Source organism: Takifugu flavidus, chromosome 20 (genome assembly GCF_003711565.1).
Source record: "Takifugu flavidus isolate HTHZ2018 chromosome 20, ASM371156v2, whole genome shotgun sequence".
In the NCBI taxonomy this organism is placed as follows: Eukaryota; Metazoa; Chordata; class Actinopteri; order Tetraodontiformes; family Tetraodontidae; genus Takifugu; species Takifugu flavidus.
The window spans coordinates 4,013,412-4,028,364 of NC_079539.1; the positions used below are offsets into that span (position 1 = coordinate 4,013,412).

The window sequence follows — 14,953 nt, forward strand, 5'->3', positions numbered from 1 at the left end:
CATGCCTAATTAGGGAGGTCATTAAAGTATTTAGAAAGAGATCATTACATTAGTGGCTGAGGTTTAAATGTGAAATCCGAATTAAAATGAGGTGAGAATGGGAATTAGTTGCCTGTGGTAAGAACTGAAACAGGCGGTGTGAGTAAATGGACGTTAGGAGAAGTGAAAGTAGGACCCCCACAAAGAAGCGTTCCAGTGTGTGCACCACTGCAGAGTTATATCCTCGGGCTACTCACCGCTCTCGGTGGACAGCTGCTGGTGGAATTCTGGGAACTGCGCCTCCACCGGAACGCTGATGGTGCGCCGCAGAAGATGGGCCCTCCGCGACACGGCACGCCTCTCCTGCAAAAGCGGAAAGGCAATGAGGAGACAGGGCATGGAAGGAGAATGGGCGCTTACAGGGGGGAGAAAAAATGGTGGCGGCTTTGAATGCAGAGGTCACCAATAGCCCTTATCTCTGACCTGTGCTCATTCTGCTCGCCATGTTTAATGCTGCGCTGGCCCAATGGAGCACAACCACTGTAGCGCTGCTGATAAATGAGACAGCAACAGAACAGACATTAGCAATGCATCAGCCTGTGTCAGCCCATATCTCCCTGCAGCGTGCAAACATTTGGCTGCAGGACTGTGGGGGACGGGAAGAATCGGACAAGAAGACAAGAAGGAAGTGGAAGGGTCCGGGGGACCTCCGAGGAGGCGATAGCGACTTATCGAACATCCGCAGTGCTCGGTCGTCGTCCCTGGGATGTTCTGATTTCTCTCTGTCTGTTTATCCGGCCTGATCGTCCCCTCGAGCCTCTACAGCTGACACTACTCGCAGACCAATACTGCAGTAAATAAGAGGGTATCACTTCCCTACACCTGAACAAATGTCAGATATGTGTAACTGTCATAGAACCGAGTCATTTATGCTACAACGGAGGTGTTTTGTCCATGTACTGGTGGCAGCAGTGACCTTGCAGGGTCCCACCGACCTGCCAGAAGAATCAGCCGTTAGCTGTCAGTCAACACAAGGTTGTCGCCCGTCTAGCATCACCTGGGGAAAATTTAGATGCCTCCAACACCCTGAGCCTGACTGTCAAATCAAAACAAGCCACAACCCCAGACACACACATCACGCGGTTTGGGAAACAACTGTGGAGCTAAACTCCGATGGCTCAGGGTGACAGATGGAGGACGGGAGGAGCAGAAGTTAGCAGGAGTCACGGCAGCGGATGTAGACAGGTGATATCGGGAGGACGCAGACGCACCAGGAGCTGCACTTGAGGCAGAGCAAGCTCACAGTCTACGGAGATGGAGGTGATCATGACTTGGTGCTCGGTGTGACGTGAGCTGTTGCTCCACCATCAAAGGTCTCCAGTCTTCCAGGCACACGAGAAATACTTGATTCCAAAAGACAAAACCAACTCCTCTCCTGCTGTTCTGAGTACATGAAAACAAAGGCTGGATAGACCAGCCCATCAAAGGCATCAAAGAGAAAGAGCTAACCTCAGAACCCCAATTCCACGCCCCCCTCCGTGAGCCTCTCTCAGGTGCTGAAGTCTGATTTCTGTTGTCTCCTTCAGCTTGTTTCGCTCGTCCTCTCCGAATTCATTTTCACATTCAACCAACATTTTTTTCCTCTCTAACAATCACAAAGCAGGAAAGACAGTTGAGCAGAAACGTCTTCCCACGGGGCGTCCTTTTAAGGACACGTTTAAAGCTCTGCCAGCGTGTCGTTGGGCAAATCTTAGACCGGAAGCAATGACACCGTTGGACCGAAGGACAGACAGAGACATCACACTCGGCTCTCACCGCCTCTTCCTCGTCGTTCAGGAGCCCCATCTGACTGTCGGCGAGCACGTAGTACTTGGGGTTCCAAGCGGCTTGCTCTTCGTACGAGTGGCCACGTGTCATCCAGTGTCTCGACGGACACCTCAGGTCTAAACAAACCACCAGAGCAGAGAAAACAGATGTCAGTCATAAAGGTCAGCAGTAAATCAGGCTCCGCAACGAGAGGCGCACAGAAAACAATCAGGGTAGAGCTTCAGGGTGGAACACAAACCCATGACATCATCTCCTCCATCATCCATTAGAGTTGATCAGAATCACCCGGGTGGTGGGGAATGCTAACGAGGGTCAAATAGGACATAAAATATGTCCCATGCGAAGGGCGTGAAGGATGTGATTGACTTCCCTGCCCGCCTGTTTCCAGGTTGCTGAGACCTTGTCAGATTCGTCCCTTTGATCCTTTTAAGTCCGTAACTTCCAGGTAGCGTCATCATTATCCCATTAGACAAGTTTAGTACCAAACCAGCGGGTGCTGCTGCAGGAAAACATCTGCCTGATCAGCTTAACGCCGGGCCAGCAGGTTTCTTTTTTTTTCTTTCCTGATGAAATTAGCTCAGTCCTGGATCAGTTTCACTGAGAAAGTGGAAAAGGGAGGAGAGTGTGTCGACTGACACCGTAAATCCGCCTTTATACCCTTCAATAAAGCCGCAGCGGTGAGATCTGTCTGCTCTGCAGATGTGTTCTCAGTTGCTTCTTGGTGTAAAGCTGTCAAACAACGTAGCTCTTCAGCTGCGGTAATAATAGGAACTAAGCCATGTGTTATATTTCCCAGGCAGATATTTGTTGACAGGATTCATCGACTGTGGCTGGCAGAGCCAAGGACGACCCGCAGGAGTGATATGAATTTTATAGATTTTCCCCTCCATCCCAAGGCCTTACTGATTTATTAATCAGAGCTGTGGCAGGTACATATTCTGTTGTCAGTCTGGCAGACTCCCAGCTAGTAGATGAGCAGAAGAAATACACAGTCCATAGCATATTTAATTTACTGGGCCGGCAGCACCCTGAAGTCATTTCCCCACATGCCCAAAACAATTGACAAGTCTTGGAATGTTCACATCAGTCTGTAGGACCGACACGGTGGGGCGGTGGGCCCAGGAGCTTGCACGCCTGAGCCTGTCCCGTCTGAAGGTGGCGCACTGGCTTCTGGAACTGGATCTGGGTGTGTGCGATGACCTGCAGAGCCTGTGGGGACACGTCACAGGGACCAGTATAGGGTTTCCAGGACGAGGTCAGTCGGACTGGGTCTGCTGAGCCACTCCTGCAGTCGGAGGAACCCAAGATCCACAGCAAACACACAAGCTGGGCTGGGAGCAGAGGTCCCAGAGGGGGACACTCACCCCGGCTTCCCCGGAGCTGTTGCGGACTGGCCGGCTACAAAATACCCGCTGGTCATGTTGTCGCGACCAGTCCGCTTACTGACCCTCTGGTCTTTTCTCCATGCTCGTTAAACTACGAAGCCGACATGATCATGTAAACCAGACGGTTCCTGCCAGTTTATTTGTGGTTATAACTTGCATATTTATAACTTGACAAAAGAATCAGGGAAAAAGTGTTCACACGCAGTAAACAATAGCAATGAGGTAGCGAGCCTCAACATAAATCTTTAACACAAGGTTTGAAGCTTTCTGGGACGCTCATCGATGCCAGTGTTATGATGCTGTTCTCATATTACAGAAGGGAATCAAATCCAACTCACGGAGTCGGATTTAAGCCATTGGATTGTTATTCAAATGACCTCAAATGACCTCTGCGGTTTATACATTTCCTGAGCTCAGAAGCAACGAATCCTTCCTGGTTTGTCTCAAATTCACTACAAATTTAAATATGAATAGTCTGAGTTTATGGTGCTAAATGAGTTGTATAATTGTACATTTGACTCAGTGATTCATCTTTACTCATATTTATGCCTCTCTTTCACAGGAAATGTCACAAATACTTGAACTACTTGAGCGGAAGTGATCTACTGAATATAAATGATGTGAAAGCTCTAACTAATGGTCCCTGAAACTGAGAGGAAGGTTATTTAAGACTCAGATGATCCACAAAGGTAACTCACTATAAGAAAAAGCATTCTTTATTAAAATGTGACTATTTATACAGTCATGAGACAAACACATCCGTCATCGCATTAAATTGTGTTGCACATCTATCTGCTCATTAAATGGCTCCATTCAATTATAGGACAGTTACATAATCAAGCAGATTGCACTAAAAACGAAGAATAAACCTCAGTGCATGAATACGTTGTGGTAATTTCTGCATAAATAGCTGGTTACGCCTGCAAGTGCGTCACCGAGTGCCCACAAACTAGCTTCATGTGTCAAGGAAGACGTAGTCGTTGTGTTAATTCTCTTATCTAATTTTACATCGTCTCTGTGTTTGAAATGTTTCAAGCTGCTCCCCGCTGCTTTTGTGCGTCTAAATGAAGGCAGTAATGGCAGCATTAGCATAGCATTAGCACTGCAGCCACAGCCTTTCACGATAGCGTCATTACCATCGCCTTTCATCAGAGCCCTGTTGACATTTTCGCTTCGGTAGCACAGATTCAACTCAAATCCAGCATTTTAGAGGGATGCACAAACAAAACCTTTAAAAACAGTATGTAGGTTGCCCCAGTGGCCAGGCCAGCATTAGCAAGGCTGTTCTGTATCTGACTTTTTCTTCTCAGGATATTTTAGTAGCTTCTCAAGGTGTTTCAAAAAGGCTGCTGTAAAAATATCGATGTGCCACCACAGAACAGCACGCAGACTCCCACAGAATATGGATTCTAACCTCTGCACAGGTTTGTGATGTTGACTGGAGATTTAATTATAGGCCCACACAACTGAAATAATGCTCCACGAATTTATGCTTTTAAAGATGTCAGAACTATGAGGTGAAACTGATGCAGTGGCCAACGGGGCATTTGAAATAAATGTATTCTAGTTCTAAATAAAGCATCACATAATCGAAGTAAAGCAAACACAATCATGCAATCATGGATTTGACGTTCCACACATTAACTGTGGATATATTCCCGTATTCCTTCATCTTTCCTTTCGCATTTGTCCTCTTAATTCCAAGTCTTACACGATTAACAAGTTTGTGGATTCATCATTATTATTATAGTTATTTTAGAACACACATACACACACATACACACATCCTTGCACTACTGTGGTCCTGAGGACTTTGACGGACATGGTGATTTGCCAGCACCCAAGCATGATAACTCAATGCCTAAATCTACCCTTAACTTTGAACTAAACAGTTCTAATCTGAAGATAAAGACCAAGTCTAAACCCTCAAACATACTCTTGGATTTTTGAGGACCAGATAGAATGTCCTCATTCTTCAGGTTAAATTTGTACTTCGACCCCCACTATGTGGCATGCACAAGAACACACACACACACACACACACACACACACACACACACACACACACACACACACACACACACACACACAGCAGTGTTGTCTTCCCAACACCCTCAATCCACTTTGCACAAGCACTAAAAACAGCATTCAGAGCTCACACACGTTACTGACAAGCGTGGCCGTTATCACTTCATCATTTCTGCCCCACGAGGATCTGATGCGGCTGCTCCAGCACGCGGCTACATGATGACAGATTGGAACGACTTCTGATGCCAGAGACGGGATGGGTGCCATGGCCTATTTCATTAGCTGTAAATTTCCTGCTGCGGTCCAAAATCTGCATCTCTCTCACGCGCTCTACTTTTCCGCGTGATGTGATGCAACCAGGACGGCGGAAGAGACTTTAAAAGTGACGGAGGCTGGTTCATGACAGCAACACTGATTGCTTCATCGTAACCCAACGATGGTGGAACGGTCGCATCCTTGTGCATCGTCAAATATAAATCCCACTCGGGTGCGTGCTGTCGGCGGCTCTGATGAGGCTTTAACAGATTTAGTGGATTTGCTCTGGGGAACGCCATCTTGTTTTCTCCTCAGAAAGGGCAAAGGTCACAATAACTGAACCACCTCCAGAAGGATTTAGAGTTGTGCACGCCGATGCTGGCGCCTCATCCTTTCAGCCCAGCCTTTAGCAGGCGAGGAAGCGATCCGAAAGATAAGTGATCCACTTAGGAACACATTTAAAGTCGTGAATCACTTGGCGGCCACCCGGACACGACTGGGCGGCTTCAGGTATAATTGAATAAGAATAGATCGACACACTCTGACCTCCATTTCCTCAATGTAGCCTTCAGAGTGATGAAATAATTCCAACTCTGAGCTCAACAACACAAAGGATTTTGTGTTGGTTACAGACAAATTAAAAAAAATGGACGATTTAGGAAATGCTGAAGCATGACGCGTGTTTAAAAAGTAAAGCGCGAGGCTGCTGAAGGCATCATCACCATGTAGAGCAGCTGCTTTCATCGTTTTAAACTTTTGTTATTACATAAACCTGCTGTTGCCTTCAGCTCAACAGGATATTTACAGGAGGTGTGAATCAGATCTGATTAAGCTAGCTGGGCTTCAAGCTGTACCAATAAACAAAGTTGGATAAGTGCTTCAGGCAGTGAACTTACGGCAAAACTTGTTTTTTGTATTGAATTTGTGTAATACAAAAAGCATGCATGGAAAATTGAATCATATTGTTTAGAATTTGTGGGGATTCCCAGCTGTTTTAGCACCAGCAGTGCTAGCGGAGGAGCTAAACGACGCCATTTGGCTCGAGTCGTGTTGAAGTGGATGATCGTGAGCAGATGGACATGCTAACATCAAAGATGATCCGAGAGGATCCAGAGGATTTCAGCTCAAGAACAGATTTGAATTTTCCTTTAAAATCAAATTTTACTTAGATTTTTTTTTTTTTTTAGAATATTTGAAGATATGCATTGTTATAATGCTTTAAAAGATAAAATAAATACACAAATTGACAAACGAACTTTATGTTAGCGACACATTAAATATTGTTAAAGTAGTTGAAAGACTGGAAAAGTTGAAGAAGGCTCCTTAAAAACCTCGGAACATTCCTCAGGTTAGTTGGAAACAGGTGTTGTGATTGGAGAATCCTGGAATTCTCAGCTGGTCCCGAGCATCCAAGAACAGTCTGAGTCACTAATTGAAAAAATGTGAAAGGAATGTGGTGATTTTACCAAGGAGCTGGTGTTTGAAGCAACAACAGCAGCCACAACAACAACAGCAACAACAGCAACAACAACAACAGCAACAGCAACAACACCAGTGCTGCCCTGACTGTGAACACTCACAGCCCCACAGTAAAATGTCATCTTTAATTGCCTTAAAACTACCGGTTCCCTGGTGCGCTGGAGTCGCCTCAACGTTAGCCTAGCTGCCGCCTGCTAAAGGTCACATGTTGAACGAGATGAAGAAGCCGTGCAGAACCTGAGAATCTGAGAGTAATGTGATGCTAAACATGCTATCGTGGCCCGTCCATTTTAACCTCACTTTATACCACCTCCATTGGTGCTTTGTGCTCCACCGATGGATATTATCAAATCAATGGAACAAAGGTCCAGCAACTTCATTCAAAGAGTCAAAAGAGTCAACGCAAAGTTGTTTTCATGTTAGAAGTGTAGCAGATGAGTGACTGCAGGGTTGCTCTCAGCTCTCCCCTCAACTGTTGTGACTTGTTGGTGCTCAAAGCTTTGTGGAACCATCTTGAAGTTGCCTTTAAGTTGGTCTTTTAGTGAAAAAAAACACTCCAAACAAGTATGTTTGTCGCAAGTTTGTGTCACGGTCGATCCGATCGATCGAGTTACGTAATAAGCAGGGAAGAGAGCGCGGACAAAGGAGGATGGATTTCAGCATGTCACAGTCAGGAGATGAACTGCCGTCGCCATAGAAACCGCTGATAAACCAATAGTTTACGCGGTGACAGTCGGACTGGGTCTCGCTGCATTTCAGCGAGACCAGGAGCAGCACAGGCGTTGTCATTGTATCTAGGTCAGAAGAAAGCAATGTTCTCGCGCCCATATGCTCCGTCACTGATGCGTCGGTAACAGGAGCTGTTTCACCTCAATACCCCCCCCCACGACCCCCCAACAGCACCAGCATATGGAAAAGGTGCATCTGTCTAATCCACAATTATGGTCGTCAACACCTCAACAGTGTTGGAAGGAGAGAAGGACAGAATCCAGAGAGAGACAGAGAGAAGGAGAGAGAGACACACACACAGAGGGAGAGAGGGAGAAAGCTGAGAAAGAAGAGAGAAGAGTGAGAAGAGTGAGAGGAACAGAGAAAGAGAAGAGAAATCAATCCGTAATCAGTCCACACGTGCGTTTACCTGACATGGGATCAGAGGACAGGAGGCTCTCTCGCTGCTGATACATCTCAGCTCCTGGAGGAGGACGTGTGTGTGTGTGTTGCTGTCTCCACTCTCTCGGTGGAGAGTGTGAGCGAGCACGCCTCGCCGTGTGTTTTGATGACGGAGTCAGCGTAGCAGGGAGGGGAGGGGAGGGGAGGGCAGGGGAGGGGAGGAGGGAGGCAGATCCAGGAGAAGGTGGAGAAGAAGAACAAGCTCATCATACAGCTGCTCTCCTTTCTGCTTTTCTTTTTTCTTTTCTCCACGTGAGTGCCGACACGTGTGATGCAGATGAGGGTGATGAGGCTCAGAGCCAAGGGGTGTGTTTGCGTTTCTGTGTGTGTGTGTGTTGTGTGTGTGTGTGTGTGTGGGGTGGGGGGTGGGGGGGGGGGGGGTGGTACGGGGCAGGAGGAGGTGCTGAAAATCCAGAAGAAAGCAGAAAGCTAATGGCTTTAGGGTCGGCTGCAGGCTCTCTCAGGCGGAGCAGACATTACTGGTCCATCTGACCTTGTGACGCGGGTCCACTGACCCCCATAGAGGGCTGATAGAGCCCCTGGGGCCAGTCCCCCCCCCCCCCCCCCAGGTCCATTTAAATTATATGGTAGCACATTTTAGAATGACGGGCACATACTTCTAGTTTATTACTCATTAAATGTCTTGTATGAACCCTTGAATGGACACGTCTAACACTTCCTTTCATGTCCCACTGTGAAATAATAGTAAATGTTTAGATCAAACACAGAAATGTGATGCTAAATGCGTGCTAACAGCTAATGTACTGTAGAACTCATCAATTATGACTGAGCTTGTGTTCTCTCTGCTGCTGAAATCGGATGATTTTTTCCCATCTTATGTTTCATATGAGGTCGAGTTTCTGGCTGTTTTACCTGTTTGTAAATCGGCTAAAAGCACAAGAAAGATCAGTCTCGTCTGGGCTGGATCAGATTCCTGATAAAAGTCTTTATTATGGCCCCAGTAGCCTAGAGTGGATGAAACTATGCAGAAATGGACTCTAAAAATTGCTGTTAAAACACTGTGGATGTGAATGAAAAGAGGTTTTATAACAGCAGCGTGTCGAGTTTGAAGCTTTGGGGCAAAAACCAGAATAAAACATTCATGAAAATGACATTATCTGAGTTTACAACCTGCAGCTTGAGTAAAAGAATCCAAAGCAAAATGATATTCAGTGAATAGCACTGAACACAGAGTGTGGTGCTGCGGGAGAGTGTTGCTGTATGGAGGCATCAGCTCCGGTTTAGCAGAAATATTCACAGAGAAAAGTGATTAGTGATCGGTAACCGAGGCCTCCTGATTGGCTCGTGCTTCACTGGTCCTGTTATTGGCCTGCTGGATCAGCTGCGCGTTTGTTTTTATCCTCTGTTTATTAAATTGCTCAGCGGGAGCATGTTATCAGTGCCTGTTTCTTGTGGATTATCGTTCATCATCCTGCTTATTGCCACAAAACCCCACAGAGACTCTAATGACAACCCGGAAGGAGAGGACTCAAACGTGCGTCTCTGTGTGCACAACACAATCATCTGCGGCATAAAAGTTAAAACATTTAGCACAAAAACAACCAGCTTAAGACTTTATTGACTGTTACAAATCTAGGTTTTGTAGAAACACTGCCACCTACTGCACGACCGCCGCAACTGCAGGCTTCGGTTGTTAATAGGGTTCATTCCCACTGAAGTTTTTAATTCTGAAAGGCACAAAGGTTCCCGCCCGTGGAAAATTGGCACCATTGTGCACATGAGGACTCAAAGCCACAGCGGGACTATGTTACCAAATGGGTCTCTATCTGGATCTGATGGGGAGGATTATTCCGGCTCCACAGACAACAACGCCCATCCGAACCACGTCTGCACTTTCTTTGTTGGGGTCTCAGCCCGGAAACGCTTTTTTTTTTGCAGACCGAGGCTGTGCGTGCTTTATTTTCTCCCTTTAATGAGGTATGCATGCATGGCTGATCTGTAAAATGACCGCACCACTGCACGCCATGTTTGCCCCAGTACTGGGACATGCAGCAACTGTACACTAGCGCGGCGTCCGCAGCAAGCTAATGTGGCACTGAGGGTTTTTTTTAATTTATTGGAGGCAGTAATTCATTAAACCTGGAGAGGTGTTAATTTTATATAACCACATTTAATTATCTTACAAATCAGAAGTTGCAGTGTGGCGTTAATCCAATTTTCTGTTGTATAACAAGCCAAAATTCACTGGTAAAATTTTTATCAGGCACCTGCCAACCAATCGGAGAACAGTGTTTCATGAAAAGCTCTGAAAAGGGCCGAAATCAAATATTCAACGCTACATCAGGGGGTTGAAACTACTGGACTCAGAGCATGGACACAGTCTAAAGGGGCTCGTTCCTCCTGTTCTGATCCCCTCCGTCCTGCAGAACTCGCTGTGGCCCGGGCCGAGGTCGGCTCGCGTCAGTCGTCCGGGACGGCTTCATCCATCCACCTCATGTAGGAGAGGCTGCCGTCCTGCACCGCGAAGCTGAGCACCTCTGGGTTGGCGTACGGGTGGAAAGACCTCGAAGGGAAGCAGAATAAACAAGTCAGAGATCCTTGGCAGGGAAACTGTTTGTCCCATCTGTCACCAGCAGGCAGTTAAAGAGCATCAGAATAGCAGAAGATGAGACAAACACTAAAACACTAAAATAATAACGAGCCAAGACGAAAAAAATATGATTCCCTGGCCTTGAATGTAGCATGTAATGCTAGGTTTAACAGGCACATCTCACAGCTGGAAATAAAGGCCAGATCTTGTTTTTCAGGGGATTAAAGATGGATAAATGCCTGCATAAAAACCATTTATTAATGTCTCCAACATCTTTTTGTGCCTGTAATCGCGGGCGTGACCTCCGGCTGCCTTTTACATCTGCCGCCCTGAAGCTGAAGCCATAAACGCGGCTCTCTGCAGAAGGCCGGCATCATGGTCAGACCCCACCCCCCCCCCGGCCGGTTGACTGTGAGTTTAACATCAAATCCTGCAAGAACTTGTGAAACGTGTGAAAACTTGTTACTTTTCTGTCCTGGGAAGGGAGACTTTGGTGCAGGGAACCTCTCACCTCACGTAATCGGTGACCTGCTGGATCCTGGAGGTCTTTGTTTTCACCAGCTGCAACAACAGTCACATCTCATGACACCGCGCTGCGTCCCTGACGCCCAACAACTGCTCTAGCTCACCATCAGGATTTCACTGGCGTCCTGGATTTCTCCCTTCCAGTAGTACCTGCGGAGACAGAGACGAGCATTCACGTGCGGTCAGTCACGGCGGCGATGGCGTCGGGTGCAAAACGGGATCTTTGAACGTTATGTGTGGCAGAACGGAACGCCTCACGGCGTCACCTCTAGACTAATTCAGCCACATCTTCTATATTTAGACGGCCACGTTCTCTCCTCCCTCGGTGCTCGGGTGGTTATGCATTAACAGCAAAGGTAATCCAAGCGTGCAAACACGGCCGGGACGCCGCTCAATAGTGGCGGAAAAAACAGATGGAAACGTTTGAATGGCGGCGTAACGGATGACCTTGTGGCGGAGAGGGAGAGAGGCACGTTTGTGTGTTTAGGAGAAGCCCTGTGGATCGGGAGGGTGTGTGTGTGTGTGTGTGTGTGTGTGTGGGGGGGGGTTGGTGTTCATTTACATCGTGGAGGTCCGGGACAGAATATTCACGCTGGCCGCCAGCCGCCTCTCCATGATGGCCCTGGGAAGGGAGGAAGAGGGGGGGACATTAAACACTAGAAAAGAGATAATTATGAACTTTTCAATGTGGCATTTTCCAGGAAATGAGTTTTAAATAATGTCGTATTAGCAGTAGAGAACATTGTGATGCTCAAACAACGGGACCGATATTGATATAATCACTTCCAACTAAGCACATTAGGCTAAAATGTGATTAAATGACGTGGAAATAATAAACTAGCTGTAAATCAGTGATGCAATTAGCAACATTCTTAATGTTGTTCCTCTGATTTTGGAATCCTGAATCCCGAGTTTGAAGCCGAGATGCTGGTTAACAATGAGCGTTCGGATCAGGACTCAGACCACACGTGTTCAAAAGGTGCACATCTCCTCGCAACGTGCACGTTTGCTCTGCGGCTTCAGAGCGTTTCACCTGCAGGGGCTGTTACAGAAGGAGCCGCAGTGTCTCAGACCCCCCGCCGTGTACCTGCCGATGTCCTTGGCTGCCTGCTCGTTGGGGCTGTTGACCAGGAGGACAGAATGGTGTCCCGGTACGTAGCTGCCCGTGAAGACTGAATGAAGCTGGACCCCGATGGCCCACAGTCCAGGGTACAGGGACACGGACAGGACCAGGAGCTGTCAAGAGCAGCAAACTTGCATGTTTATGTTCTGCTGCTGACATGTCTGCAAATTATCGGTACATTTGCAGCTGGACTGATTCAATTTGATTACCAGCCGCCCCCCAGGAGATGATTGCCATGTTTGGACCGGATTCAGTGTTATCCTCTTATTATTTGGCGTCGTCGGCCGCCGAGGCCTCAGTTAGGACTTGGTGAGCAGCTTTAATCTGCCCTACTTTCGCGCTACATCGCTCTGCCGCCGCCACACCAGCATCCACGGCGTCATTACACATTTAATTAGCGTTTTACAACTCAAACCACTGGAATAAAGCTTCGTCCTCCCCTACCAAACACGACAGGATCAGCACGGAGCGGAGCGCAGCCTCCTTCTGGCACCGCTGGGAGAGCCACTCCATCCTGCCGCTGACGCCAAATGTCATCCTCAGAGTTGGCGCAAACTGCTCAACTTTGCTCTGAAAACTCCGGCTTCCAGCGGCGGCAACGACTCTTCCGTCATCCCTTCACATCTGCAGCCCAGGGGGGGAATAAATCACGGCCGAAGCTCCGAATCTTCCTCTCGGACGCGCGTTGTTGACAGGTACCCACAGGTCGGACGGTCAAGCGCGCGCGCGCATACAGACACGCGCACACTGATTTCCGTCGCTTGATTGGTTGCCTTAGACTTCCTGATTATCTAACGACCAATCGCAGCGTCGCGTCCCGTCCGGGCCCCGCCCACCACCGTGGGCCTCGGCCATAATCGGCTTTTGTTTTGGAGACAGAAACGAACTCCGATTCAGAGTAGAATTAGAAAAAGAGGCTCGACAGCATTCATGATAAATTGAGTTAGAAATGGAGGTTTAAAAAGAAGCTTCACTCATAGAATCGTCTCACACGTTTTAAATGACTTCCGTGCCATCCCAGAGTACATTCCTACAAACGCCATTTCGATCTAGGTTAGTTGTGTTTTATTTGATGACGTTCTAGCTCCTCCAAAGTAGCTACTTATTAGCACAACAGAAAGTGCACAACAGAAAGAAAACTAACAATTTACTTGTCAGCAGATGCATTAGGTCTCTCTAAGAAAAGTTCTGCAGAACTACAGAGAAGAGGAACTCTAACTGATGTTTTAAAACAAGTTCTTATCACATTTCTGGGGGTTTGGCTGCTTTCCTGAGGCCTGCATCTTCTGCTTCCAGATAAGCTAAAACAATAAATATATAAGAGAACGCAACATCTGAACGAAGTAGATAAAGGCAAAGAAATATGAATCATTCAAGGATGGATTTTTTGTGGGGAATAAAACTTAAACCGAACTAAGTATCTGTGTAGAGAAAAATGATATGAGAAAGGAAGACCAAAAGATGTTATATGCAGTCTGTCCGCTCGGGGGCGCTGTGGGTCCGTGTCTCTCTTTCTCCCCACTCTCTTCAGTCCAAGTGTTCATTTTCCATTTAAATGTCTTTACTGAAATGACATGTAAATGTCGCATGACTCATCCCAGGACTTTTTTCTTCCCCTCTTCCTCACAAGTCTTGTTTATTTTGTAACCATCTGCCCACCGCGCACCCTCCCCCGCCACTCCTCATCAACAGGGGGCGCTAAAGGATGTTTAAAATCTTGGCGCAGAACCGCCACACTTCCCAGACTGACTCTGGTTTCATTGGGAGGGCCCATCAGAGGGCTCCACAAGAGCCACTTAAGCCACCGTTCCTCATCATGAAAGGAGGCAGCAGAAATAGAGGCACGGAGAAAGGCAGAGACGCTAGAGGAGAAGGCGTTTGATCTGCCAGTTCTGGGGCAAAACTCAGAGGGGTTTTTCTTCCCTGGGGACCGCTGCTGTGCGTGTGTCCCTCAGAAGTCTAAAGTGAAAAACAGGATCATTTTTATTTCTGTCTGTGCTGCTTTCGTGTTTGTCTGTAATTGTGACACAAAGACGGGAGAGCAGAGAGGGAGAAACTGGAACTATTATCTATTATCTGGAACTTTTATCTGGCAAGAGGCACATTTGACCATCGCTCACTGGCATCATTAATGTGTGTGTGTGTGTGTGTGTGGGGGGGGGTGCACATGTGCAGCATGGTTAAAATCACTGCGATCATGTGACCTCAGCTTTTCTCTTCAACCTTGCCTATCCATGAGCTCCAGGAGATCAAAAATTAATAGATGACAATAAATTGAGCCAATGAAGGACCAGTCAACTAGTAGCATGGTTGGTTTAGTAGTTAACTAAAGACATGAACTAAACAGCAGCACCATTCCAGTGACCAAGAACTGATGATGCTGGTGGGTCAAACACATGCGGGATATGATCTAATCTGCAGTAAGGTGCCTACAAAACAGAGTAGGAATGAGCTAACTATGAGTAAACAAAGGTTAACCAAGGTGGTGCTAGAGGATATCAGTAATCCTGCTGTACACCTACAGGTCAGATCAGGGCCTGATGATGGACTTTCCTGCTGTGATTACCTCTGAAGGCAGAGACCAGACCTTCCATGGAGGTTAATTAATAGAGTCACGGGGGCCGGGGCAGG

The 14,953-nt window shown here is 47.2% G+C and overlaps 2 protein-coding genes across 4 annotated transcripts in view; both read right to left on the reverse strand.

The window, feature by feature from the left end:
- The window catches only part of LOC130516826 (disabled homolog 2-interacting protein-like), a 67,648-nt gene extending 59,450 nt beyond the window's left edge, over positions 1-8,198 (reverse strand). For 2 of the 3 annotated variants that reach the window (XM_057018111.1, XM_057018112.1), the window contains exons 1-3: positions 8,092-8,152; positions 1,795-1,922; positions 237-342 (exon numbers count right to left, since the gene is read on the reverse strand). In XM_057018111.1, the coding sequence (XP_056874091.1) occupies positions 237-342; positions 1,795-1,922; positions 8,092-8,137 (280 nt within the window). In that variant the 5' untranslated portion in view covers positions 8,138-8,152. Of the gene's footprint in view, positions 1-236; positions 343-1,794; positions 1,923-8,091 lie in introns of all 3 variants that reach the window. The other variant, XM_057018110.1, reaches the window with a different exon arrangement.
- A 1,486-nt stretch (positions 8,199-9,684) lies between these two features.
- Positions 9,685-13,046, reverse strand: zgc:63972 (protein CutA homolog). The gene is made up of 6 exons (XM_057019324.1): positions 12,767-13,046; positions 12,287-12,435; positions 11,762-11,821; positions 11,304-11,349; positions 11,186-11,235; positions 9,685-10,647 (listed from the first exon to the last, which is right to left on the reverse strand). The coding sequence occupies exons 1-6, from the start codon at positions 12,857-12,859 to the stop codon at positions 10,545-10,547; spliced, it is 501 nt and encodes a 166-aa protein (XP_056875304.1). The 5' UTR covers positions 12,860-13,046; the 3' UTR covers positions 9,685-10,544.
- Positions 13,047-14,953: the final 1,907 nt, after the last annotated feature.

Coding starts and splice junctions, on each gene's coding strand:
- zgc:63972 (XM_057019324.1), bottom strand. CDS start 12,859: ATGACATTTGGCGTCAGCGGCAGGATGGAGTGGCTCTCCCAGCGGTGC. Junction 11,822..12,286: donor GCAGCCAAGGACATCGGCAG/GTACACGGCGGG, acceptor CTCCCTTCCCAG/GGCCATCATGGAGAGGCGGC. Junction 10,648..11,185: donor CAGGTCACCGATTACGTGAG/GTGAGAGGTTCC, acceptor CTTCCCTTCGAG/GTCTTTCCACCCGTACGCCA.